General features: G+C 48.2%; 1 protein-coding gene across 1 annotated transcript in view; it reads left to right on the top strand.

The window, feature by feature from the left end:
- Nucleotides 1-1,942: 1,942 nt before the first annotated feature.
- SPEF2 (sperm flagellar and cilia associated 2) overlaps nt 1,943-26,964 on the top strand; it is a 212,814-nt gene continuing 187,792 nt past the window's right edge. The window contains exon 1 of the mRNA XM_088447783.1: nt 1,943-2,118. Within this exon, the coding sequence (XP_088303909.1) occupies nt 2,061-2,118 (58 nt within the window). The 5' untranslated portion in view covers nt 1,943-2,060. The remainder of the gene's footprint in view (nt 2,119-26,964) is intronic.

Genomic DNA, 26,964 nt, shown 5'->3' with positions numbered 1-26,964 from the left:
ACTGCACCGGCAGTGGCCGGCGCAATAAAGTTTTTATTGTTTATTGCAGCGCAGTGTGCATGATGTCATGACAGAGCAACAGAGCATAGAAGACATGGTGGGCTGCCGGAAGAAGCTAGGAGTGTGGATTAAAAGGCCACAGTGGGGGCAGGAGAGAGACTGTGGGGAATGGAGGGCGACTGTGTGGGCTGGAGGGACCCTGGGTGCTACAGAGACAACAGGGGCTGGAGAGACACTGTGTGGGCTGGAGGACCACTGCGAGACACTGGTGGCTGGAGAGCAACTTTGGAGGCTGGAGAGAGGCTGTGTGGGCAGGAGATCCACTGTGTGAGCTGGCGAGTGACTGTGGGATTTGGAGAGAGACGCTGAAGAGAGACTATGTGGGCTGGAGGACCACTGAGAGACACTGGTGGCTGGAGAGCAACTTTGGGGGCTGGAGAGAGACTGTGGGGGCTGGAGAGAGACTGGGAGCTCGAGGGACACTGTGGGGGCTGGAGAGACACTGTGGGGGCTGAAGGAACACTGCTATAAGACAATAACATTGGTTATATTCCTACGCAAACCGGCATCTTCCGGACCACATGATCTCTAACGTGAATACCAACTAAAGTCACCATCTACCCAGGGAGGAACAATTTCTTCAGATGTTCCCCATTGCAGAGAAACCACATATAGGTAATGCAGACTCTCAAATGACTGACCTGTACCTACCGGGGACCTGGGAATGGGGGCCCCTAAAATAATAGCTGTAGCACTCCCCAGTTGTGATGTCAGTGTCTGCGATCCCTGTGGGCAGCGTCCTTGTGGGTCCATGTGGGCTTGCGATCCCTGTGGGTCGTCCGTACACATGCAGATGTGCCGACATATCTGCATGATACATTGGAATCGGCTGGGCTGCAGGGCAGACCTGATAAGTCTGTGAATGACATCGTTCACAGACATATCGGATGTACAGATCCGCCGATGCACTAGTGATAGATCATTTGTCAAACGAACGATATATTGACAATTATGTACCCAACATAAGACCAGTGGGGTATGAGGCCCCTGACAGCACCCAAAGAGTGCGCTGTTAAGATGTAGTTGTCTGGTGGTGATGACATATGATCACCAGACAATGACACCCAAAAATGCAGAAAAGATTATTAATAAATATTCTATAGACGGTTTGAAACTAAGCACAAAATGGTATACCCTTAATATTCTTACATAAAAAAAAAAAATTGGGGGGGCAATTTTGGCTAAAATGTATGTTAGTAGGAATAAAAAGACTAATTGCGTTTTCAGAAAAGCTCACAGACTCCAGAAAAATACAGTTTTAATTTTTGCGGTTACTGCGCAAAAAAATAATTTGCAATTGGAAAGCGACTCCACCCCTGGACTACTGTAATATAGGGGTCTATTTACTAAGCAGTGTTAGGAGACGGAGTGAAAAGTGATAAGAAAGTGATAAGGTGCCAGCCAATCAGCTCCCAACTGCCATCTCACAGGCTGTGTTTGAAAAATGACAGTTGGGAGCTGATTGGCTGGCACCTTATTACTTTCTTATCACTTTTCACTCCGTCTCCTAACACTGCTTAGTAAATAGACCCCATAGAGTATACCCTGCAGCTATATATTACAGCAGTGAACTTGTATTGGCTCCATTGTGGCGATTATTATATTATATGATGCTTATAAATTATAGCTAATGTACAAACCCCAAGGAGAGAGGTAAATATTTTTCACTGTATATTTAAACAGAGAAGGACCTATTTGCAATATGAAAGTTTACAGTTACAGCACAAGATACAGTATATTGCCATTATAATAAAATGTTCTATAGAGCCGTCAGGTCGTTTTACCGGCGGCCGGCAGTAGGTGGCAGCCGAGAGCAGAACGCTCTGTCAGCAGCAGCAGTGTGCACAGAGCAGGCCTGGGAGCTCCGTAGCAACGCTCCATAGTAACGGGTTGTCATGGAGACGGGACGCGGCCTGGCAGCAGTTACCGCGCTGTGTTGAAACGTTCTCCTGCCTGGAAGTTGCAGCAGCCGGGGACCCAGGCTCATACCGGGCACCGTCATGTCAGAGATCATCTGTCAGTGGCTGAATGAGGAGCTGGGGCTGTCCAGGCGTGTGGGTGAGTGTCAGAAGCGATATGGAGAGGCTTACATCCGATGTTGCTACCCTGTAGCCCAAGTAGTGCTTGTATGGAACTACAAATTCCAGCATGCCTCTTCAGGCTGGTAGGGCATGCTGGGTCTTTTAGTGGCACTATGGCTGGAAAGTTATCCTACAGTAACTTTAGATTGTAAGCTCTGTTGAACAGGGATATCTCACCATCTGTGGCAGCATATCTGCTATCTGCCCAGTTCTCTACCAGATAGCTCCAATGTTGGTTCTTAAATTACCCAGCCCCTCATCCCTTCCCTATTACCCCTTAGTATGGTCAGTATGTGGTCTTTGGGGGCAATTCAGATGTTTTGCCGGCGGCTTTTTTTTTTTTTTAAAGACGCCTGACTTCAATTGTTGCTCTGTCAGGGCGCGATAGCCGCCGGCGCCGGCATTTCTACACGCACTCAGGAGGGTGCGAGCAGAAATGTGTGAGAAACCCCCTGGTTAGGGTGCGCTAACCGCAGTTAGCGCGCCCTAACCAGAATTTTAGACGGGTTTAGCCGTTTTACACGGCAAAACCTGGTCTCATAGGGGGTGAAGAGGGCGAAAATTAATGAGTTCACAGAAAAATTCAATAGCAAAACTGGGCGCTCATTAATTATCACGGCTTAAAAAACATTTGAATCGCCCCCTCTGTGCTTGGGTGTGTCGTATTGGTAGGGGTTACTGACATTTGCGGCTGTACTGAACTGAGGGCCTGATTTATTACATATCGCTATTGCGATCGCAGCTCTGTAAGTGCACGCAGGTCTGCTGCGAAAATATGCTAATGATTGCTATCGCAATGCCGTTGCACTGCCAGCATAGAGACGCCCACTGCCTCCCACTACCGCCATCTCACATCGGTAATACCTACGTATACATCGGTAACATTGAGTAATATCGGCCCCTCATGCAAAATTACAGCAGCCCTGACCTTACTTAGAAATTGCTAACGCAGACAGGGGGAGATTTAATAAGGCTTGGAGAGAGATAAAATTGGAGATAAATAGCACCAACCAATCAGCTCCTAACTGTCATTTTTCAAACACAGCCTGTACAGTGACAGTTAGGAGCTGATTGGTTGGTGCTATTTATCTCCAATTTTATCTCTCTCCAAGCCATATTAAATCTCCCCCTAAGTACTTAAGCTGCGTGTGCAATCGCACTGGCTAATTTATGCACGCCTATGCAGAAGGGTAGAAAATATTGTACCAACATCCACACAACCCACACACAATGCCAGGCGCTAGGTCACTAGAAGATATATTATATATATTTTCCTATGGAGTATAGGAAATGTAGTTTTAATTAACTTCAGAGGTTGTCTCCTGCTCACTAAGTGGGTACTGCAAGGCCAAATACAGAAACAAATGCACAAAAGATAAATTAGGGCGCTGGCTAGATTTAATAATGCTGATTTAAAGCTATAAAACATATTTAAAATGCTTTAAACTATGGCCCTGATTCAGAGCCGGACGCTCTGACCAGAGCGCTCGCTCTCAATCAGAGCCCACCTCCATAAATATGGAGCGTCGTCCTGGACGCTCGTATAGCTGTGGGTCACCACCCACAGCATATACGAGCGTGCAGGATGATGGTCGCGATGGTCTTGACCATCGCGACCATCGCCACTGCGAGCAGAAGCCTGCGGTTGAGTTTTTCAACCGCAAGGCCAGGAGTGATTTTGGCTCTATCAGAGCCAAAATCACTCCCACTGACATCACTAGTGATGTCAGTGGGGCCGGCTTCTGACGGTAGGCGTTCTCCGTCTGGCAGGCACACCCCCGGCACGCCCACCAAAGGGGGCGTGCTGTCAATCAACATCGACAGCACGCCCCCTTTGATCAGACACTACGAGCGAAGGAAAGTCCTTCACTCGTCGCGTCTCGCGCATGCGCACGACGGAGCTCCCTCCGTCGTGCGCATGTGCAGTGCAGACCATCGACCCACATTGCGAGCGGACAGCCGCTCGCGAGTGGGTCTGAATCAGGCCCTATATACGCAAAATACATAAATACTGTCAGGTCGCAGGATATATCAAATAAACCACATTAAGTATAAGTTGATAACTGAATGAAAACAAAATTGTTCATATCATGATGCTATTCATATTTGCAAGTACGCAAATATGTTTTTGTAGCCACGTTTATAGCAGTGTATACTTGCCTACTTTTGAAAAAGCATTTCAGGGAGATTATGAAAGCAGCACCAATGAACGCGGCAGTTTAATGGACGTGTACTGATCTGCGTAAGAGGCGTGTCATAAAGTTGATTCACATCCAAATGTAAACGAGCCCCAAAGCAGCAGTTGTTGCTTAATAAGATCTACTTGTTGATGAAAACACACTGATACGTAAATGCACCTTATAATCTATTATTATTATTATTATTATTATTATTATTATTATTATTATTATTATTATTATTATCCTTTATTTATATGACGCCACAAAGGTTTTGCAGCGCCTCACAAAGTACATAAACAAATGAGCAAACAAGAAGACAGCGACTTACAGTACAAAACAATGCAGGACAAGGACATAGTTTATAAACATTGCTGCAATAGCGATCATAACACTCAAAAAAGCAGCAGGGCGTCAGCAAGCAAGTGTTAGGTGCCCTTGTGGGGAGTTTGGTGTAGACGATCGTAGGAGTGAGGGAAGGAGAAGCACATGGGGGGAGAGGGCTCTGATTGTGAGAGCTTACATTCTAAAGGGGAGGGGCAGACAGACCGCAGTGACCACAGATGGGGTATACAGTGAGAAAGAAGCATGGAGCAGCAGGTTAGGATGGGAGCTGGAAGCTTTGATGAAGTGGGTCTTGAGAGCCTGTTTGAATGTTATACCCCTTTTACACCAGAGCAAAAACCTGGGTTTTTGCTGGGTCTGCCCGGGTCGCAGCTCAGTGTAAAATGGTCCCTGAAAAATAACCCGGGTCAAGTGGCCCGCAATCCAACCCAGATAGCTACCAGGGTCTGGCCCAGGATGGACCTGGGTAATGGGGAAATGGTAAACGGTGCAGCCCAGGTTATACGACCTGGGTCATGCCTAAAATGAGCTGATTGGTGGTTGTGGAGCAGTCACCTCCCACTTTTTATGACCTCACAAGTTTAGCAGGGCAGACCCAGGTTCAGTGTGAACGGGGCTGATCTGGGAATAACCCATATCGATGGTGCTGTGTAAATGGTGTCTGACCTGGGTTGGAACCATGTCTGAAAACCCAGGTCGAACCCGAGTTTTTGGTGGAAAAGAGGTATTTGTAGAGAGGTAAGTAGTCTAATAGAGAGAGGGAGAGAGTTCCAGAGGTAGGAGGCACCATGGGCAAAATCTTGTATGCGGGAGTAGGAGGAAATAATCAGTTGGCAAGAGAGTTGAGCGCAGTGGATCGGCAGGAGTGTGAAGTGAGATGAGATCAGAGATGTAAATGTAGTGAAATGGCGCTGATTATACCATTTCAATGTTTAAAGGTCCCCATACATCTGCGACGGATCGCTGCGATGTTGCGATCGGATCAGAAACGCAGATCCGCTGGTCGGAAATGCCGACCGACGGCCATTGATGTTCCCCGATCCGTCGCAGGATCGGTGAAATTTTACATGTTAGATTTCACCGATGTGCCAATCACGATAATTTTTTGATCGTGATCGGCATTTCTATGAAATCCAACATGTTGGATTTCACTGACCCCGCGATGCCAGGTTGCAGGATCACAACATCGCGGCGATCCGTTGCAGATTCGAGCGTGAACCTGCCTGCGACCGCCCACCACCCCCCTGCGGCCCCCCGCAACCCCCCCCCTTACTTTCACTTACCTCCGGAGATTGGTGCTCCTGTGATGTTACTGCCACTTGTGTCAGAATGTCAGACTAGGATCGGGCGGCTTAGGATCAGCAGATCAGTAACCTTTAAGGAAACGGCAAGTAAACCAAGTATTGAGGATGAATATGTAATGAATTGGACCTGACATAGGATGCGCACTGGGGGCTGATGTAAACTTGCTCGCAAGTTGACCGTAATTACACCGACATTGTGTGCACGTATATTGACAAGAGCTGGAAGTCCACTCGGCATTGGAAGTCCACTCGGCATCCACTCGACAAGAGCTGGAAGTCCACTCGGCATTGCGAGTGCTGAGACCCTACCTTAGGGTCTCCTCGCAATGCCGATGGTCGCGATAATCGCGACCATCTCCTGCCCGCTCACACTAGCTGTGGGTGGGCACCCACAGCTTAGCGAGCGGACAGGAAAAAAAAAAAAAAAATACTCCCCGCCCTGATGCCGACTGGTAGCCGCTACCCCCATGTGATTGCGTCCCCCCCCCACAACCCCCATTACACGATCGTGAACCACCCTGCGACCACCCCTCCACCCCCTTAATTTCACTTACCTCCGGTGTTTGGTTGCTCCTGTGATGTCCTCTGTGGCTCCGGTCAGCTGGTCTCACATCCTACACTGTGACCCGGTCTGTGATATACAGCAGCAGCGATGTGATCTGAGTACCATAGAGCGATGGTGTTCTCATTACACGCTGATTACTGATTATTTCATTAGTATTTCTGGGATCCTGTGTGGTTATCAGCCCCTGAGGACTGGTTGCGAGAAACACTGTCACAGAGGAGATCCCATCACCTGTCTGTCCAAGTGGCGCCGTGACAGGAAAAGTGATCTAACCAACATAGCGGTTACAGCTGTCTTTGAGGATAGGAGTTACTATTGTATAAAAAAGCTTAATAGGCTCTTTTTTGATATTTTAAATGTAATAAAGTCCTCCTCTTGGTAGTATAAGGAAAGAATAGACAAAATCTAAACCCTCGCTGCAGACCTAAACCTGATTTTCTACTTCAGGGTCCATAGGGTATCCACAGGATACCTTGGGGTATAGGTGTGACGTCAGTCATCGGGCACCATAGAGTTAAGCTTTTCAGCCTCCCAGGATGCACTAGGTCCCCCTCCTATACCCCGCCCCCGAACCAAGGCACCTCAGTTTAGTTTGGTGCCCGGCCAGAGTCGGGTGCACCTGTTGGAGTGGGGGCTAGAAGAGCCCCTGAAGCTTTCTTCTATGCAGCTGTGGCTGCACATCTGGATGTACAGCATGGACAGTCAGTCCTGACGTCCATGCTGTCTTCCCTACACCCCCGCCGGTATCAAAACGCCGGTACCGATCCGGGGATGCTGGTGAGCATCTGGGGTCACAGCTAGCGGTGACCCCAGATGTTCCGGACCATGGCCGGATTCAAGGGGGACAAAGGTAAGCAGCGGGGTCCCGCGGTGGGTCCCCGCTGGTCACATGGTCCTAAGTCCCCAGGCAGGGGGCTCCCTGGGGACTGGCTGCAGTGTGGAGCCAGGTTCTAACCTGCGCTTCCACTACCCCCTGGGACAGCGGACCGCAGCAGAGCGGTAGCGCTGCGGCGTCCCAGGGGTTAAATGCATGCCAGGGGAGCGCGCCTTCCCTGTCTCACAGCCAGCGCCTCCCCCTCTGCACACAGCCCTCTCTGCACGCTGCCGACTGGTCCTGTGGCAGCGCTCCTCCCCCAGGCCAGCCTCCTCTCTGCTCCTCGGTGGCCATCTTCTCTGAACGCATGGTGAACGCTGCTGGAAGCCTGGACGGAAGCATCGTGGTCTGGGTCCCCCCGCATACCTCTCCTCCGATTTGGGTCAGGTCTGTGTATGCTGCGCTGTGTCCTACCAGGCCCTGTGTCTGTGTAGTTGAGTGATCAGCTCTGTTAGTGCAGGAATTGATATTTCTTTGCATTGTATGTGACTGTGCTAGCGCTGCTGCCTGTAACTTTTCTTCTAACTGTCAGCTTTATTACTGTCCCTGTTCTTTCTGCTAAGCCCTTGCGGTGCTGCAGGGTGGTCTCTCGCCTATTTAATATATAATTGGTGAGAGGGGTCACATACGTGGTGCCATCATGTCTGAAAGTGATTTTCCCCTCCGGCTACAGTGTACTACGTGTAAAGTACCCTTAGCGGAGGGGGGGGGTAGCGCGGAGGGCCTCTGCCGGCAGTGTTTGTCCATGGCGCGGCCTCTTACGGTTACAGCACCGGTACAGGAGCCGCCCTGGGCTTGTTTCGCTCAGGCGCTTACAGCCTTAGTGGGCCAGTTAGCTCCGCAGCCCTCGTTTACACCGATGGGTTTGTCCCAGCAGTCAGTGGTGTCGTCACCCATGCAGGGTTTCCCACGACAATTGGTGGTACCCCACAGTCTCCCTATTTCCCTGCTCCCGGTTTCTCAGGAGCCAGCGTGGGTTAACTCCCCGACGAGTTCTGTACAGCACTTGTCGGATGTGTTGCAAGGGGAGTCTGTGATGCTGCCACATAAACGGCCGGTGGCGTCTCTGTCGGCTCCTTATGAGGATGATGAGGGGACGTCTGATGATGGGGAGATTCTGGATCCTTACGATCAGGAACCCCTCCATACTAAGGACGCTGATGCTAAGTCCAAAGTATATATTCCTGGACTTATTCGGGCGGTCCGCACAGCCTTGGTGATTGAGGACGAAGTTCCCCCAGCGGCTAAATCTAAGTATGCCTTTTTCAAGGATGTGAAGGGCGATGCCACAGTCTTTCCTCTTTCGGGTCAGTTGGTGGACCATTTAGAGGAGGCGTGGAAACAGCCTGGCAAAAGATACCAGCTGCAGAGGCGCCTGGCGGTGGCTTATCCGTTCGCGGATAATTATTTTGCAAAGTGGGAATCCCCTCCACAGGTGGATTCTCACGTAACCCATCTTGTCCGTAGTGCCACATTGCCGATGTCATCCATGTCCTCCCTTAAAGATGCTATGGACCGCAAGGTGGAGATCTGCCTGAAGTCCGCTTATTCCCTTGCGGGGGGGGCAGCACGGCCGGCTATGGCCATTTGCTGGGTTGCCAGAGCGATGGACCGCTGGGCGGATTCATTAGAGGCATCTTTTGATTCCAACTGTCCGGCCAAACAGGCGGAGTTGATTGGTAATCTCCGTGATTCGGTCACTTATATCAACGAGGCGGCCTTAGACATTAGTACTCTGGTGTCTAGAATTTCTTCAGCAGCGGTGGCTGCTCGTCGCATCTTGTGGCTGCGATCCTGGAAGGCGGACGCAGATTCCAAAAAGGGTCTGGAGGCGTTGCCATTTACCGGAGAAGTTCTCTTCGGTCCGGATCTGGATAAGATTGTGGCCACGCTGGCGGCAGCCAAATCGGCTTGTCTCCCATCGGCCGCTGCTCCTTCTGGTTCTGGACCATCGTCCTTTCGGTCATCTAGGGCCCAGGGCAGGCCCAAACCACAGTCGTTTCCTCGACAGGCTGGCCCTAAGAAATCGGCCAAGCCCCAGAAGCAGGCATGGAGTACCAGACGTCCGGCCCCCAAGCCAGATGACAAGCCTGCGGCCTGACGGTCCGGGCCTCCCTTTGGGGGATTCCAAGGTGGGAGGCCACCTGCTGCAGTTCGCCCAGTGTTGGTCGGCCACTACGACAGACACTTGGGTTCTCGGGCTGGTCTCCCACAGGTACGCCCTCTCCTTCCGGCAGAGACCCCCGGCTCGATTCTTCACCACGGGTCTACCATCAGACCGGAACAAGGCTACGGAGCTGCGGAAGGTATTGCACACTATGCTCCAGGCTGGAGTTATAGTGCCTGTTCCATTCTCCCAGAGGGGCCAGGGTTTCTATTCAAATCTTTTTTTGGTACAGAAGCCCAATGGGTCATATCGTCCGATTCTCAACCTCAAAGCTCTCAACAGGTCTTTGCGGGTTCCGAAGTTTCGGATGGAGACCCTACGGTCCATCATTCTGGCAATGGAACCTGGGGACTACATGGTGTCATTGGACATACAGGACGCTTACCTGCATGTCCCTATTCTTTTGCGCCATCAACAGTTCCTCAGGTTTGCAATCCGCAGCGACCACTTTCAGTTTTGGGCGTTACCTTTTGGCCTGGCGACAGCACCACGTGTTTTCACCAAGGTGATGGCGGTCATGGCGGCTTCTCTGCGGCTGCAGGGAGTCCGCATGTTGCCGTACTTGGACGACCTTTTATTGGTGGCAGGATCTCCAGAGCTCCTTCTACGCCACTTGGACCTGACCATTGCGCTACTGCAACGGCATGGCTGGATAATCAACTGGCAGAAGTCCACTCTAATCCTGTCTCGGAGGATTCTGCACCTCGGAGCCTTATTGGACTCGGAACAGCAGAGGATCTTCGTGACGGAGGAAAAGATCTCTGCTTTACAGTCGAGGGTGCGCAGTTGTCTGCTCAGCCGCCGGGTGTCTCTACACTCGGCGGTGAGGTTACTGGGCTCCATGATGTCGGTGTTCGACATGGTGGAATATACCCAGTTTCACTCCAGACCTCTGCAGCACCTGATTCTGTCCAAGTGGAACGGGCTGCCTCAGTCTCTGAAGTCCCAGACGATTGTGCTCACCCCGGAGGTTCGCCTGTCCCTTACCTGGTGGTTACAGACGACCCATCTCAGCGGGGGACGTCCGTTCTGGGTTCCAAATTGGGTCCTGTTGACAACGGACGTCAGTCTTCGGGGCTGGGGAGCAGTTTCGAGTCCACACTTGTTCCAGGGCAGGTGGACGCCGACAGAAGCGGAGCTTCCAATCAATATCTTGGAACTCCGTGCGGTCTTCAATGCTCTCCAGCAGGCACATCGGGTTCTCCAGGGTCGTCTGGTACAGGTCCAGTCGGACAACGCTACCACCGTGGACTACATAAACAGGCAAGGAGGAACCCGAAGTCGGGCGGCTCTCGTGGAGGTCTCTCGGATCCTGGTATGGGCGGAGCACAATCTTCCGGCCATATCAGCGGTCTTCATCCCGGGAGTGCTAAATTGGGAGGCGGACTTTCTAAGTCGCCAGGACGTTCATCCGGGGGAATGGTCCCTGCACCCGGACGTTTTTCAACTGCTGGTGGACAGATGGGGTCTTCCAGAGATCGACCTCATGGCGTCCCAGCACAACAACAAGTTGCCGGTGTACGGGTCTCGCACAAGAGACGAAGGGGCGTCTCTGGTGGATGCTCTGTCCGTCCAGTGGACGTTCCGGTTCGCATACCTGTTCCCTCCGGTCTCCCTTCTTCCACGGGTAATCCGGAAATTCAAACAGGAAGGAGGGACGCTCCTGTTGATAGCTCCCACGTGGCCCAGACGGCACTGGTTCTCAGACCTTCAGGGTCTGTCTGTGGACAGTCCTCTGCGGTTGCCGCTACGACCGGACCTTCTGTCTCAGGGTTCTTGTCTTCACCCGGACCTGACTCGGCTGTCTTTGACGGCGTGGCTGTTGAGACGGCCATGCTGAGGTCCCGGGGGTTTTCCAGCTCTGTGGTGCGTACCATGTTGCGAGCTCGGAAACCGGCTTCCGCGAGGATATACCATCGCGTGTGGCATACGTTCTTCCAGTGGTGTCGACCGAGAGGTTATGCACCGCGGGAGTTTCGTCTGTCTCGGATTCTCGCCTTCCTGCAAGCGGGACTAGATCATGGGCTTCGCCTTGCTTCTTTGAAGGTACAGGTTTCGGCCCTGTCTGTCTGGTTTCACCGTAGGATTGCTACAATCCCGGATGTGAGCACCTTTATGCAAGGTGTTCTCCGCATTCAGCCGCCCTTTGTTCCACCTGTGGCGCCTTGGGATTTGGCTGTGGTCCTGAGGGCTCTTCAAGGACCGCCGTTTGAACCACTGGGCTCAGTGGATCTTAAATGGCTAACAGCTAAGACTGCTTTCCTTCTGGCTATTGCTTCGGCCAGACGTGTTTCTGATTTAGGGGCTCTTTCTTGGTTTTTCATGGGAACAGGGCAGTGCTCCGCACTCGGCCCGAGTTTCTTCCCAAAGTTGTTTCCCAGTTTCATGTTAACGAGGAAATCGTTGTTCCGGCCTTTAACTCACCGGGTCTTTCCATGGGTGAGGCCTCTTTGGATGTTGTGCCGGCCTTAAGGACTTATGTTGACCGCACTTCTTCGTTTAGGAAGTCGGACGCTTTGTTTGTCCTCTATGGCTTCCGTAAAAAGGGTTGGCCTGCCTCAAAGCAAACTTTGGCAGCCTGGATCCGTATGGCTATTTCTGAAGCTTATCTTCATGAAGGCCTACCGGTTCCTTCTTCTCTGAAGGCTCATTCCACTAGGTCTGTGGGTCCTTCGTGGGCAGCTCGACGTGGTGCCTCTGCAGTTCAGATCTGCAAGGCTGCTACATGGTCCTCTGTCCATACCTTCGTGAGGTATTACAGGTTTGACACCTTCGCCTCTCAGGATGCTTCCTTCGGGCGGCGGATTCTCCTTTCGGCACAGGAGTGTCCCCACCTTTAAAGGATACTGCTTTGGGACATCCCCAAGGTATCCTGTGGATACCCTATGGACCCTGAAGTAGAAAATATGAGATATGGTAAGAACTTACCCTTGTTATCTCTATTTCTACGAAGTCCATAGGGTTCCACAGGACTCCCGCCCTGTCGCACCTGTGCTGCAGATGGGCTTTGCTCTGGTCACCGGTTTTTCCGTCTCCCTCTGGTGAGAATGTGATTCTTGTGTGTGTCCAGATCTTTTTTCTCTCTCTTCCTTCTCCTCCTCCGGCCTATGGCTTGGTAACTAACTGAGGTGCCTTGGCTCGGGGGTGGGGTATAGGAGGGGGACCTAGTGCATCCTGGGAGGCTGAAAAGCTTAACTCTTTGGTGCCCGATGCCTGACGTCACACCTATACCCCAAGGTATCCTGTGGAACCCTATGGACTTCGTAGAAATAGAGATAACAAGGGTAAGTTCTTACCATATCTCATATTTTCATCTCAAATATTTTTGGTTTATATACAGGGTGTCCTATAATGATAGAATACATTTTTTTAACGCAAGTATCTAGGACTGGAACAAGCACATTTATTAAGGACTATGGGCCTGATTCAGACCCGCTCACAAGCGCATTGATGGTGGCCCAGTGCGCACGCGCGGCCTTCGCAACGCGTGGCGCGCGCAACGTGTGTGTGTGAGCCCCGTAGCGAGTGAGACCTTCACTCGCACTGGAGCTCGCAGCAAAACGGGGCGGCTGTCGATGTTGATCGACAGCTCGCCCTGTTTTGTAGGCGGGTAGGGGGGGGTGGCTGAACAAACGTAGGCGTTCCCGAAGGAACGCCTGCCGTTTGTGGGCGTCCCTACTGACATCACTCGTGATGTCAGTAGTTGACTTCTGGCTCTATTAGAGCTGGAAGTCCACTCGGCATTGCAAGTGTTTAGACCCTACCTTAGCGACCATCTCCTGCCAGCTCACACTAGCTGTGGGTGGGCACCCACAGCTTAGCGAGCGGACAGGAAAAAAAAATACTCCCCGCCCTGATTCAGAGCGTGCACTCGCAAAAAGCGAGCGGCTCTGAATGAGGCCCTATGTGTAATAAATAACCAAGGTACAGGAATGGGGTGGGGCTTAGCGGCCACCAGGGGTGGAGCTAATCTCCATCTTGTCCAGAAAAAAAAAACCATCAGCTTCTACTCATCCATCGTTGGCGGTGAACCATCAGTTCTCTGCCATCGATGGCAAAATAGTTAACTTTGATCGGCCACCATCGATGTTTTGGCCATCTCTATCAGTAAGTGGGCGGCCACGGGGGGATTGCGGACAACTACTGCAGGGTGCACGAAGGTGACGGCCAGTTCCGGGAGACTTACCTACTTTTCTGGGTGGCCGGGAGTGCCACACAATTTTCGGGAGCCTCACAGCCATTTCTGGAGGTTGGGCAGTTATGCTATAAATCGTCCTGACTTTTCTCTGAATCGCAAAGGCAGGGGACGTTTTTCAGTGAGAACGATTGCCGAATAAGTTCCCCTCATGCATAGAGATGCTGTTAGATATAAGATCCTATCTTCGGTAACCTTTGTAATTTTGTTTTGGAACCAGAAATTGTTGACTCATGATCGCTGGTGCATTTTCTTTTTTGGCAGCTTCCATACATTTGCTGTAGTTACAGCAGTATTTTACCTTGTTAGACTTTGTGTATTCCCCAGTGTAGCTCCTGAGTGCATTTGGGAGGAACTTCCTGTACTGCACAGCAAAGCTCGGTGCTGAGTGATTGCCAGAGATGCCGGCTGGGGAAACATGTTATTGTGACTAGGCTCAGCACAGTGTGATGTACATCAGGAAACACACTTATGGTTATTTTGTAATATATAAGATGTGCATAAGAGAAAGATTGTTACCAGATGCTTTTATTAATTATAATTTTTTAAAAAATTAGGATTCTTTTATGGCAATACAGTGGGAGCATGTGTTGTTTTACGATATACTGTAGTATAATTATATGTGGTAACATAGAACTTGATGGCAAATAAGAACCATTTGGCCTATCTAGTCTGCCCATTTTGGGTTAGATTATTAGGGTTTGGGTTAGGGGTTAGAGTTAGGGTATTAGAGATAGGGGTTATGGTAGTAGAGTTAAGTGCAGGAGCCATAGGGTTAGTAAGTAGTGTCCAGGATAAGGAGAATGCAGGTGTTTAATTTGAAGAGAGGCCAGAACATACTTGACTACTCTCCCGATTTAGGCAGGAGCCTCCCGAAAATCCGGTGACTCTCCCACCCCAGTCAAGCTCCTCGGGCCAGCCGTCAACCCCTCCAGACCCCCCGCAAATAACACACAAACCCCCGCAGTGGGGGGAGGGGGGGGGTCGATGTCACGATTCGTGCTGAACTGCGTCATCATAACCCCAGCCGGTAATTTGCAGATTAACACAGGATTTTTTAATCTGTGTGAAAGGGTCCACCCGGGACGAAATTGCCGTGTCTCCAACTCTGCTATTTACCAGGGTAAATAGCCGGCAATTTCGTCCCAGGGTGATCCTTTCACAAAGAAAAAGAAACAAGTTGATCTGCAAATTACCGGGTAAAAGTGCTGTACCCGGTAATTTGATTTTCTGTTTGAAAGGGGTACTAGGCTAAACCGGGTAAAAGCCGGTATTTCAGTGTGAAAAGAGTATAGTAGAGATTTTCAGGTTGACTGTAATCCTGTTTTTCTCCTGTGTAACATAACACATTGGGCAAAATTAATTAAGCAGCGGGTTCTAAACCCCGGCGGTTTGACGGCAGGTTCTATTCTGTTCTAAACCCCGAGGGTTTGGTGGCGGTTTTGCGGTGGTTTCTAAATGACAGCCCTGTTCTATTCTATTCTAAAATGTACAGAAATACAGTTCTGAACCTGCGCAATTGACGCTGCAGACACTGGTATCTATAGAGACTCCCTACACGTCTCTTAAACAATACAATGCAGAAAAATATATATAGAATTCCAGTCCAACTCTCTCAAAAAGAACAGAAAGAATATAGGGCCTGATTCAGAGCCGGACGCTACTTGCGCTCGCTCGTTCAGAAAAAGGGGCCGGATATTTAAATAGAGCGCTCACTCTTTGCGGTCTGTTGACGCCTCTATGTCTGAACGAGCGAACGAAACATGCGCTCGCTATTTTTTAAAAAACGCCCCCTGGCCGCTCGCATCATACGTCATCTCCGCTATTTATTAGATTAATTGAGTACATCGAAAGGCGTATGAACTGCTTGCAGTGCTTGTGGTAGCATTTTCCTACCGCAATCATGCGAGCAGTTCAGGCTGAAAGACAACCAAGTGACGTGGTCGATGACGCTGCTTTGTTAATTATGCACACCCTTAAAACGCCCGTTTTGACCGTTTGGCACGCCTGCGTTTGGATCACCACTCCCCGTTTTCAAGCACCTTCCCCTGTTACCACCCACAAACGCCTCATCCTGTCACTCAAATTAGCAGGCATTCGCTATTTTGCGAGCACACAATTTCCGACCGCAATGACTGGTTCGCGCATGCGTATTACAACCCATACGCATGCGCAGTTGTGCGAACATCGCTCGGAGCGAACGAGCGGCCGCTTACGAGCGGCTCTGAATCAGGCCCATAGTGCAATATGTTCCACAGATAAAACAATTTATTCAAAAAATATTGCACTCACATTTCAATAAAAAACAGACATATCGCATCACCAATTGGATGCACTCTCTGGGTCAGTTGTATAAGGAACACCGGTACATCTTTGTTGTAAAAAATGCGGGGTAGAAGGTTCCTGATACCAGCCACCACCTCACAAGATCCACCGTTCTCCCGATTTCAACGTCTCTGAAGTGTCCGTCCCACTAAGCTACTAAGCTAAATGTACCGGTATTCAACAGATAAATTGTTTTATCTGTGGAACATATTGCACTATATTCTTTCTCTTCTTTTTGAGAGTTTTCTATCTAAAGATATGCACCATTGATGAACAAAGGTTGAAACCCATTGAACTCTGAAAAATACTTAAAATTGGACACTGTTTTAGATGTAAGAATCTTTCCTTTTTATTAAACAGACAGCGCTGGACTGGAATTCTATATATATTTTTCTGCATTCTATTCTAAAATGTGTTTTGACTGCAGTTTTGCAGCGGTTTTGGCCTTAGTAAATCTGCAGATAGCAAAACCGCCGTCAAAACACATTTTAGAATAGAATAGAACAGGGCTGTCATTAGAAACCACTGCAAAATCGCCACCAAACCCCCGGGGTTTAGAACAGAATAGAACCCGCCGTCAAACCGCCACCAAACCGCCGGGGTTTAGAACAGAATAGAACCCGCCGTCAATCCGCAACCAAACCGCCGGGGTTTAGAACAGAATAGAACCCGCCGTCAAACCGCCACCAAACCGCCAGGGTTTAGAACAGAATAGAACCCGCCATCAAAACGCCACCAAACCGCCGGGGTTTAGAACAGAATAGAACCTGCCGTCAAACCGCCACCAAACCGCCGGGGTTTAGAACAGAATAGAACCCGCCGTCAAACCGCCACCAAACCGCCGGGGTTTAGAACAGAATAGAACCCGCCGTCAAACCGCCACCAAACCGCCGGGGTTTAGAACAGAATAGAACCCGCCGTCAAACCGCCACCAAACCGCCGGGGTTTAGAACAGAATAGAGCACGCCGTCAAACCGCCACCAAACCGCCGGGGTTTAGAACAGAATAGAACACGCCGTCAAACCGCCGGGGTTTAGAACAGAATAGAACCCACCGTCAAACCGCCACCAAACCGCCGGGGTTTAGAACAGAATAGAACCCGCCGTCAAACCGCCACCAAACCGCCGGGGTTTAGAACAGAATAGACCCCGCCGTCAAACCGCCACCAAACCGCCGGGGTTTAGAACAGAATAGAACCCACCGTCAAACCACCACCAAACCGCCGGGGTTTAGAACAGAATAGAACCCGCCGTCAAACCGCAACCAAACCGCCGGGGTTTAGAACAGAATAGAACCCGCCGTCAAACCGCCACCAAACCGCCGGGGTTCAGAACAGAATAGAACCCGCCATCAAACCGCCACCAAACCGCCGGGGTTTAGAACAGAATAGAACCCGCCGTCAAACCGCCACCAAACCGCCGGGGTTTAGAACAGAATAGAACCCGCCGTCAAACCGCCGGGGTTTAGAACAGAATAGAACCCGCCGTCAAAACACCACCAAACCGCCGGGGTTTAGAACAGAATAGAACCCGCCGTCAAACCGCCACCAAACAGCCGGGGTTTAGAACAGAATAGAACCCGCCGTCAAATCGCCACCAAACCGCGGGGGTTTAGAACCCGCCGCTAAGTAAATTTTGCTCTTAGAATAAGAAAAAACACAACAGCCTATTACTGGCTGCAGCCTATACACTGATAAGGAGTATATAACAATATTTGGCCCGTCATTCTTACCCCTTCAGAAACCTCCCTTTTATCTGTAGTTTTAAATTTAAAAACAATGGATAAAGCGAATTATTTATCTGATATGATGTTGCATGACTTAATATGTATGACACCCAAAAGCAGAAATGAAATATGAGCAACGTCCCTGTTAGCCTGTTGTTTCCACAGGCAATTTGTCCTCCGGTAATCTCTCACTCCTCATAGATAGCTCTTAGCACAGGTGAGGAGTAGTAGAATGAGGAGAGATAACCCTATGCCTGGACTTTTCTAAATACTCTCATACCCACTACTTATTTTCAGGTACTACTGCTACAAGATTAAACGTACTTTACTACAATCTAACCTTACTATAGTGTATATATTGCCTAAATATTTCGCCAGTCTTAGGGTGTGATTTAGTTTAATTGTATTCAATGTTATGTGTTTTGACTAATGTATTTTGTATAATGTATATGTATATTCGTCTTTGGATATCTATTGAATATTCTCATGGTTTTTTTTTAGACATTTATAATAAAGGTTAATTTTTAGGACATATCATTATGTCCGGTCTTTGATAATCCAACATAAGAGTGCTCGCACGACAGAGTTCCTTTTTCTGTTTTTTTCCTATCTGACTATTATATGACTCTAGCGAGCACCGCCACTTCTCCTTTACTCGATCTGCTTTATTTGCAGTACAATTAGGTGAGACCAGTGTTTTTTTTGGATATGTACAGATACACATACATATAGGTATTATTATACCATAAATTATACCATTATATATTTATTTTTGCTTGTGCGACAAGTCCTCCCGTCCCCCATTTCCTTTGTTACAAATGACTTAATATACAGTCAGGTGCATAAATATTGGGACATTGACAGAATTTTCATATTTTGGCCTCTATTCACCACCACAATGGCTTTGAAATGAAACAAACAAGATGTGCTTTAACTGCAGACTTTCAGATTTAATTTGAGGGTAATTACATCCAAATCAGGTGAACGGTGTAGGAATTACAACGGTTTCTATATGTGCCTCCCACTTTTTAAGGGGCCAAAAGTAATGGGACTATCAACTGAAAAGCTATTTCATGGACAGGTGTGGGCTATTCCCTCGTTATTTAATTGTCAATTAAGCAGGTAAAAGGTCTGGAGTTGATTCTAGGTGTGACATTTGCATTTGGAATCAGTTGCTGTCGACTCTCAATATGAGATCCAAAGAGCTGTCACTATCAGTGAAGCAAGCCATCATTAGGCTGAAAAATCAAAACAAACCCATCATAGAGATAGCAAAAACATTAGGTGTGGCCAAATCAACTGTTTGGAACATTCTTAAAAAGAAAGAACGCACCGGAGAGCTCAGCAACACCAAAAGACCCGGAAGACCACGGAAAACAACTGTGGTGGATGACAGAAGAATTATTTCCCTGATGAAGAAAAACCCCTTCACAACAGTTGGCCAAATCAAAAACACTCTCCAGGAGATAGATGTATATGTGTCAAAGTCAACAATCAAGAGAAGACTTCACAAGAGTGAATATAGAGGGTTCACCACTAGATGTAAACCATTGGTGAGCCACAAAAACAGGAAGACCAGATTAGAGTTTGCCAAACAACATCTAAAAAAGCCATTACAGTTCTGGAACAACATCCTATGGACAGATGAGACAAAGATCAACTTGTACCAGAGTGATGGGAAGAGAAGATTATGGAGAAGGAAAGGAACTGCTCATGATCCAAAACATACCACCTCATCAATGAAGCATGGTGGTGGTAGTGTCATGGCGTGGGCATGTATGGCTGCCAATGGAACTGGTTCCCTTGTATTTATTGATAATGTGACTGCTGACAAAAGCAGCAGAAAGAATTCTGAAGTGTTTCGGGCAATATTATATGCTCATATTCAGTCAAATGCTTCAGAACTCATTGGATGGCGCTTCACAGTGCAGATGGACAATGACCCGAAGCATACTACAAAAGCAAAAGCAAAAGAGTTTTTTAAGGCTAAAAAGTGGAATGTTATGCAATGGCCAAGTCAATCCCCTGACCTGAATCCGATTGAGCATGCATTTCACTTGATGATGACAAAACTGAAGGGAAAATGCCCCAAGAACAAGCAGGAACTGAAGACATTTGCAGTAGAGGCCTGGCAGAGCATCAACAGGGATGAAACCCAGCATCTGGTGATGTCTATGCATTCCAGACTTCAGGCTGTAATTGCCTGCAAAGGATTTGCAACAAAGTATTAAAAAGTGAAAGTTAGATTTAGGATTGTTTAGTTTGTCCCATTACTTTTGGCCCCTTAAAAAGTGGGAGGCACATATAGAAACCATTGTAATTCCTACATCGTTCACCTGATTTGGATGTAATTGCCCTCAAATTAAATCTGAAAGTCTGCAGTTAAAGCACATCTTGTTTGTTTCATTTCAAAGCCATTGTGGCGGTGAATAGAGGCCAAAATATGAAAATTCTTTCAATGTCCCAATATTTATTCACCTGACTGTAGGTACACACCATACATGCCTACTCTCCTGGAAGTCGTGGGAGGCTCACGATTTTTAAGGTAACCCCATGCACCCCCGGTAGAGTAGGCACTTCTCCCGCATTCCTGCCCACTTCCTAGTAAAGTGGGCAGAATGGGGAGAATTTTCACGGAAATCGTGGTCCCAGAGTAGGGGATGGGGATTAATGATGCTTTTCTACAAGAAATTAATTACGCAAAATATCAGGCCCCGTCCCCCCATCGCCGCCCACCTGCTTCTCCTCCACGGGCTTCTTCCGGGGAGAAAAAATGATAAGTAGGCGAGTATGGTACATACTAGTCCAATACTTTGAGGATCCAGCTCCAGACCAGACTGTTGACACAATCCAAGGGGTATATTTACTAAAAGTCGATTTTTGGTCAATTTTTAGTAGATTATGTGTTTCGGGGTCTAAATCACACATTTATTAACAGATGATTTTTGACCTCTTTTCTTTAAACAATGTAAAAAAAATGTCTCTAAAGGCGTATACACACTAGACGATATGTCGTCCCATCCCATCGGAGGGACATATTGGGCACATCGCCTAGTGTGTACCCGCTATGTCGCTGACATGCAGGTCCAACAGGCGATATTGTTAGCGGGGATCATGCTGCTGAATACAGCATGGTCCCCGCCGTTGCTGCCGGCATCGGCAAGTGTGTATGCACTTGCTGATGTCGGCACCCTGACAGGCCTTTAGTGAATGTGTGACTTAGACCCTGATACACAAAATCAACCAAAAATCGACCCAACATTGATTAAAGAATCGAACAAAAGTCAATCCAAATCGACTTTCAGTAAATATACCCCTAGCAGATGATTTTTGACATTGTTTAAAAAAATTATGTCAAAAATCATCTGTTAGTTAATGTATGATTTAGACTCTGAAATACAAAATCGGACCAAAATCAACTTTTGTAAATATACCCCTGGACGCAGATTCAACATCCAATACTGTGTATGCCTCCACACCTGTCCAATTACTGAAAGGATTGTGTCACCATACATACTTCTCCAATCTTTGGCAGACCAATAGCCACTCACAGGCAAGGGTGTAGCTGCAAGGAATTGGGCTGCTATAGGGCCCAGGCCACCTCTGGGAACGGTCCTCTTCCTGCACCGATTTAGAGACCTGGAAAACATGCCCTGTTGGTAGCTCTCGAGGACCAGGGTTGGCTACCCCTGATCTAAGGTACAGCCATCTCTAGCTACTGCCTGCATGGATTGTGATGTCACAATGCAGGTCACAGACCCTATATAAAGGATGCTCAGCTACTGACAGGCATTTTGTGGTACTCTCTGAGTAGTTTCTGCTTGGACGACTACTGATATGGACTTTGGATTACATTTTCCAATAAGTTTCTGAACAGCAGGGATCCGGTCTAAAGATCTTCAGTAAAAAGGTAGACAATGTCTAGATAGACACTAGATGTTAGACAGTCAATAGGTCGACAGTGACAAAAGGTCGACACACTAAAGGTCGACATGTAAGACGGTCGACAGGTACATATGGTTGAAAATGTCAAAAGGTCGACATTAGAATTGTCGGCACGAATATGGTCGACATGATTTATTTTTATTTTTTTTAGGGTTAGGCACTTACCCTGACGGTTAGGTTTTAGCCACTTACCCCGATGGTTAGGGTTAGGCATATCGTCTAGTGTGTAGTACCCACCTTTACACTACCCTGGCTAACCCAGCTGACTGCAGCTGTGACCTGAGGTCTGAGGTCTTACAGTGCAGAGGCGGACTTCCTTCCCATAGGAAGGATCGGGCCTCCAGGAATCAACGCCATCGGAAGAGGTTGTTGCTTCCCACAAGTAAACTAAAGTTTGCTGAATACTAGGCGTCCTAATAATAATGGGCTTGTTACAGAAAACATGCGGAAACTAGCGTTTCCACATGTGTAAAAGGTCTATAAGGGATAATGAATAGGCCCCTAAACACCTTTTTTCATTTTAAAGTTAAAGTCTGCCTTAAATGTGTATGCAGCGTCAATAATATAATACCAGTGGGGAACCTTTAGCAAAAACTGCTTTAGAACTAATCAGGGTGCTCTCTCATAGATAAATAACACAAGCAGTCATTTCATTTACACAAAATGCTGCTTATTGTAACATACCTCCATATTACATTGTGTTTAGAACCTAAGACAACTCAGTGGGATGAAAGCCATTCATATAAAAATCACCTTCACTGTACCTCCACTATGAAGACTGTATTATGCAGGTGACATGACTTAGTAAATAATGAACAGGCAGGGGAGTGAGCAATATGGAAGTTTACGTAGCGTATAATGCATGTAATCGCTCTGTACATACCCAGAAAGTGGACGCACGGCTATGTTCCCATGCAGAGTTGCGTGATTCTGGCACTTAGGCCTGCCAGTACCTGGATAATTGGGACTTTCTAATGTAGGCAGAGTACAGTAAGGATGCGTTCATGTCAATGCAATCAGATTCAGATTGACACCCATACCCATATACATCTGAGCAAGCGCTGTTATCTGTGGTTGGTCAAGGGTGGGGGCAAATACCAGATGATGATGGGGATTGGCTGTTTGAGAATTGATCTCTGCCTATTTAACTAGTATTATAGTGGTACTTGCTCTGCTGGCACTACAGTATCTCATGATGGCAATAACAGAGTAAAAAAGACCAAACCAGCTCACACATGCACATCTGCAAAGAAGTAGTTTAACCCTTACTGCCCTGATCCAGTATTGCGATTGTGGCTTTTTTTAAAGGCTACAGCTAAGAAGGCAGATTATTTATTCATTTACTACAGTGGCTAGGGATGTGGGATGAACATTTATAGAAATATAGCAAGACACAGTGAATAATAATTTCTTCTTTAATAACTCAAACTACTCTAGCACTCAAGGAAAGGTAGACAATATGGGGCCTGATTCAGAGACAGTCGCAAATGACGTTGCATATGAGATCCCGTACGCAACGGATGTGCAAAAATTTGCAAATGTAGCAGCCTCCAGGATTTTACTGAGACGCCCATAGTTGGCATCTCAGATCCACCGCTTGTGCATGAAGATGCAACAATCGGACACATATTGACCGATCATTGAACGTCTGAGTAAACCTATGGTCGTGCAGAATGGCTGTAGGAAGAAGGACACCAGAGCCATTTTTCACTGTGTAGGGGATCGCAGTCACAAGATGTGACACGTCACAGAAATGGTCGTGGCACAACTGCGTTTGAGTGGTTAAATCCCCCCCCCCCCCCCCATTACCATCCTGTTTGTCATTTACTTTGCAAAAAAATCCTCACTGCGATCACAGGACCATTGTGGCACATGCGCAGTATGACATATATGCATGCGCAGTAGAAAAAGATCAGCCATTTGCAAAAACGTTGGCATTGCGACCGTCTCTGAATCAGTCGCAACACTTTTGCAAAAAATACATTATTTTTGTTATAGCTCCACTATAAAATGGGTGGAAGGTAGGAGCCAGCTACGCCCTCCGTGAAGTTAGCCAGACCTCACGGCACAGTCCACACATCCTGTGCAAACCACACCGCTAGTTATGCACCAACATCAATAGTCACACTGCACAGCGCTGGTCACACCCCCCGGTAGCAGCACACAATAGTCCCTAAATAAATGTCAGCTCCAGGCCCATTTGGACCTTAATCTGGCACTGCTGGGAGGGATCCATGAAGTCACATGCACAATGCAGCAGACTGAAGCAGGGCAGTCCAGCATTTTTATCATCCCTCTGACCATGCTGGGATGTTATTGTTTCATTAACAAATCATCCACATTTGTGTGCAAGGTCTTGCTTTCAATACACGGTCCCTTTTACAGTGCCCACATTTTCTGTAGTTTCAGAAGATGTGAAGGTAAGCAGACAGGTGGTGTAATGAAGCAGTGGGGAGGAAGCTAGAACATTTTGTTGTCACAAGCCGCTGCTGCATCTGAGTGGACTTTCATTATCAACTTTACAGCGGCCTCAGCCGCACTGCAGCGTCTAACTAGACTTTAGTTACCAACCTCTCAGCTGTCTCAGCCGCACTGCAGCGTCCTAGTGGACTTTAGTTATCAACCCCCACAGCTGTCTCAGCCGCACTGCAGTGTTTTTGTAACTTTTAGTTACCTACCTCATAGTAGTCTCAGTCGCACGGCTGCCTCTGAGTGGACTTTTGTAATTACATTGCGGTTGTTTCATCAGCATCACGGCCACTAGGCCACATCCCAGCCAAGTACACATCAGCCCTCAAGGCTGCAACTTGGCCACAAGGCCGCATCCCAGCCAAGTACACATCAGCTCCCGAGGCTGCAACTTGGCTACAAGGCTGCATCCCAGCCAAGTACACATCAACCCTCAAGACTGCAACTTGGCCACAAGGCCACATCCAGCCAAGTACACATCAGCCCTCAAGACTGCAACTTGACTACAAGGCCACATCCAGCCAAGTCCACATCAGCCTGCAAGGCTGCGACTTGGCCACAAGGCCACATCCAGCCAAATACACATCAGCCCTCAAGACTGCAACTTGACCACAAGGCCACATCCAGCCAAGTCCACATCAGCCTGCAAGGCTGCGACTTGGCCACAAGGCCGCATCCCAGCCAAGTACAAATCAGCCCTCAAGTTTGCAACTTGGCCTCAAGGCCGCATCCCAGCCAAGTACACATCAGCCCTCAAGGCTGCAACTTGGCCACAAGGTCACATCCCAGCCAAGTACACATCAACCCCTCAAGGCTGCAACTTGGCCTCAAGGCCGCATCCCAGCCAAGTGCACATCAGCCCTCAAGGTTGCAACTTGGCCACAAGGTCGCATCCAGCCAAGTCCACATCAGCCGTCAAGGCTGCAACTTGGCCACAAGGCCGCATCCCAACCAAGTACACATCAGCCCTCATGGCTGCAACTTGGCCACAAGGTCACATCCCAGCCAAGTATTCATCAGCCCTCAAGGGTGCAACTGGGCCACAAGGCCGCATCCCAGCCAAGTGCACATCAGCTCTCTAGGCCGCAACAGCCACAAGGCCGCAACTCAATCAAGTACACATCAGCCCTCAAGGCTGCACTATCTTCTTACATCTTAAACCTTGTTCACATCAGCACTTAAGGCTGCAACCCGGCCATAGGTTTGCAGTTCTTACCCATTCTCCTTCAGCTCTATTGTGTTTCTCATTCCTCAATACCTGAACCATTCCTACACAGTGAATGTCCCTTGGAATTCTTAACAGTTGTTTAAGAAAAGGGATTAGTAGCATGAAGTAAGGATGCTCTATTGCTGCTTTACAGTATTTGATGCTAGTAAGACCTGGTCTTTGAATCCCTATCTCTAGAAAAGACAATAATCAAATGTAAGAAATTCAGAGAATGGCTATTAAAATGGGTAATGGATTGCATAACAAAACTCAGGAAAGTCTTTAAGAGTTGAACATATATCGTAGAAGAGGGAAACATGCCTCCCGACAGTTCAGTCTGTGCTAGGGATGTGGCAGAGTAATGTTGGGCTAATGCTTAGAAATTCTAAAGCGCTAGACTCAGGTGAGCAGACTCAGAATCTACTGTGCATGCACAGTTCTACGCATTTACGCGTTTCACTCTAAATTTCGCTCTCATGACCCCACCTCCCGCAGTGTATTGCTGGGAATGGCTGCATTATATCCATACTTGCAGACTTTTTAAAGCTCTTCTTTGGGAGAAGCCTGGAGAGAAAACGTAGTTGGCCACTTTGAGGGGCAGGGCCAGGCCTCTATGTCATTAGGCCACGCCCCTATAATGGCAAACTGCCACGAATCGTGGGACAACAAGAAGGGTGCGGGGCTGAATGAAACGTTCCATGCCATTTATCTCCGCCCCTCCATACGGAGCCACGATTCACTAGGAAGTGGGAGATCGGGTTTCTGGCAACATCTTGGAGAGTAGGTAAGTATGATTATATCACAGGGGAGGGGACAAGATCCAGCCCCACCCCCACAAGGATGTACCCGGAAAAAAAAGGAGGTATAAATGGCTTTCAGTCAGTAACATAACCATAGTGTACGTGTGTGCCCTTGTGATAAGAGGCATACAGTAGACTGGAAGCTGTTCTGGGGCAGGGACTGATGTGAGTGATTGCAGAATCTGTAAAGTGCTGCAGTATATGTGTGCGCTATATAAGTAACCGTTGATAAATAAATAATAAATCTATATGATTCTCTGAGAGAGGATATTTAAGTGTATCACTCCAGTGTCACCGTTTCCCTCCCTCTTTCTTTACAATGTGTCCCTCTGATTTATACATTTGCATATACATTGCCCCCTACTGGCTCCACCAAAGTGTCTGCCTAGTCCCCACGTTTAGCTATTTAGATCAGCTGTCCTGACATGAGAAGAATGGTAAATCGCCCCCAACGTATCATTTCTTATAGCAGCCATAAAAGATTTTAGTTATTGGGGGAAAATTGTGAAGGGACTTTAATAGACTTCCTAGTCCCTGATTCCAGTCACAGAAGATATATTAGGCCTACAGTCTCTCAATGTGTTTTTCCTGAGGAGGTCTTATTGGTAATAAAATAGGCTAGTCCTGTGTGTGATCGTGGAACAGATCCTCCTGTATTCCACCTCCAGCAAACAAACAATAACTAGTGGGAGTTGCGAGGGAAAACAAACCCTTGTGTCCCCATA

This window comes from Taudactylus pleione, unplaced genomic scaffold (genome assembly GCF_031769625.1).
Source record: "Taudactylus pleione unplaced genomic scaffold, aTauple2 ptg000438l, whole genome shotgun sequence".
Classification (NCBI taxonomy): domain Eukaryota; kingdom Metazoa; phylum Chordata; class Amphibia; order Anura; family Myobatrachidae; genus Taudactylus; species Taudactylus pleione.
The sequence above is the reverse complement of the archived record's forward strand: the minus strand, read 5'-3'. Positions and strand labels throughout refer to the sequence as shown.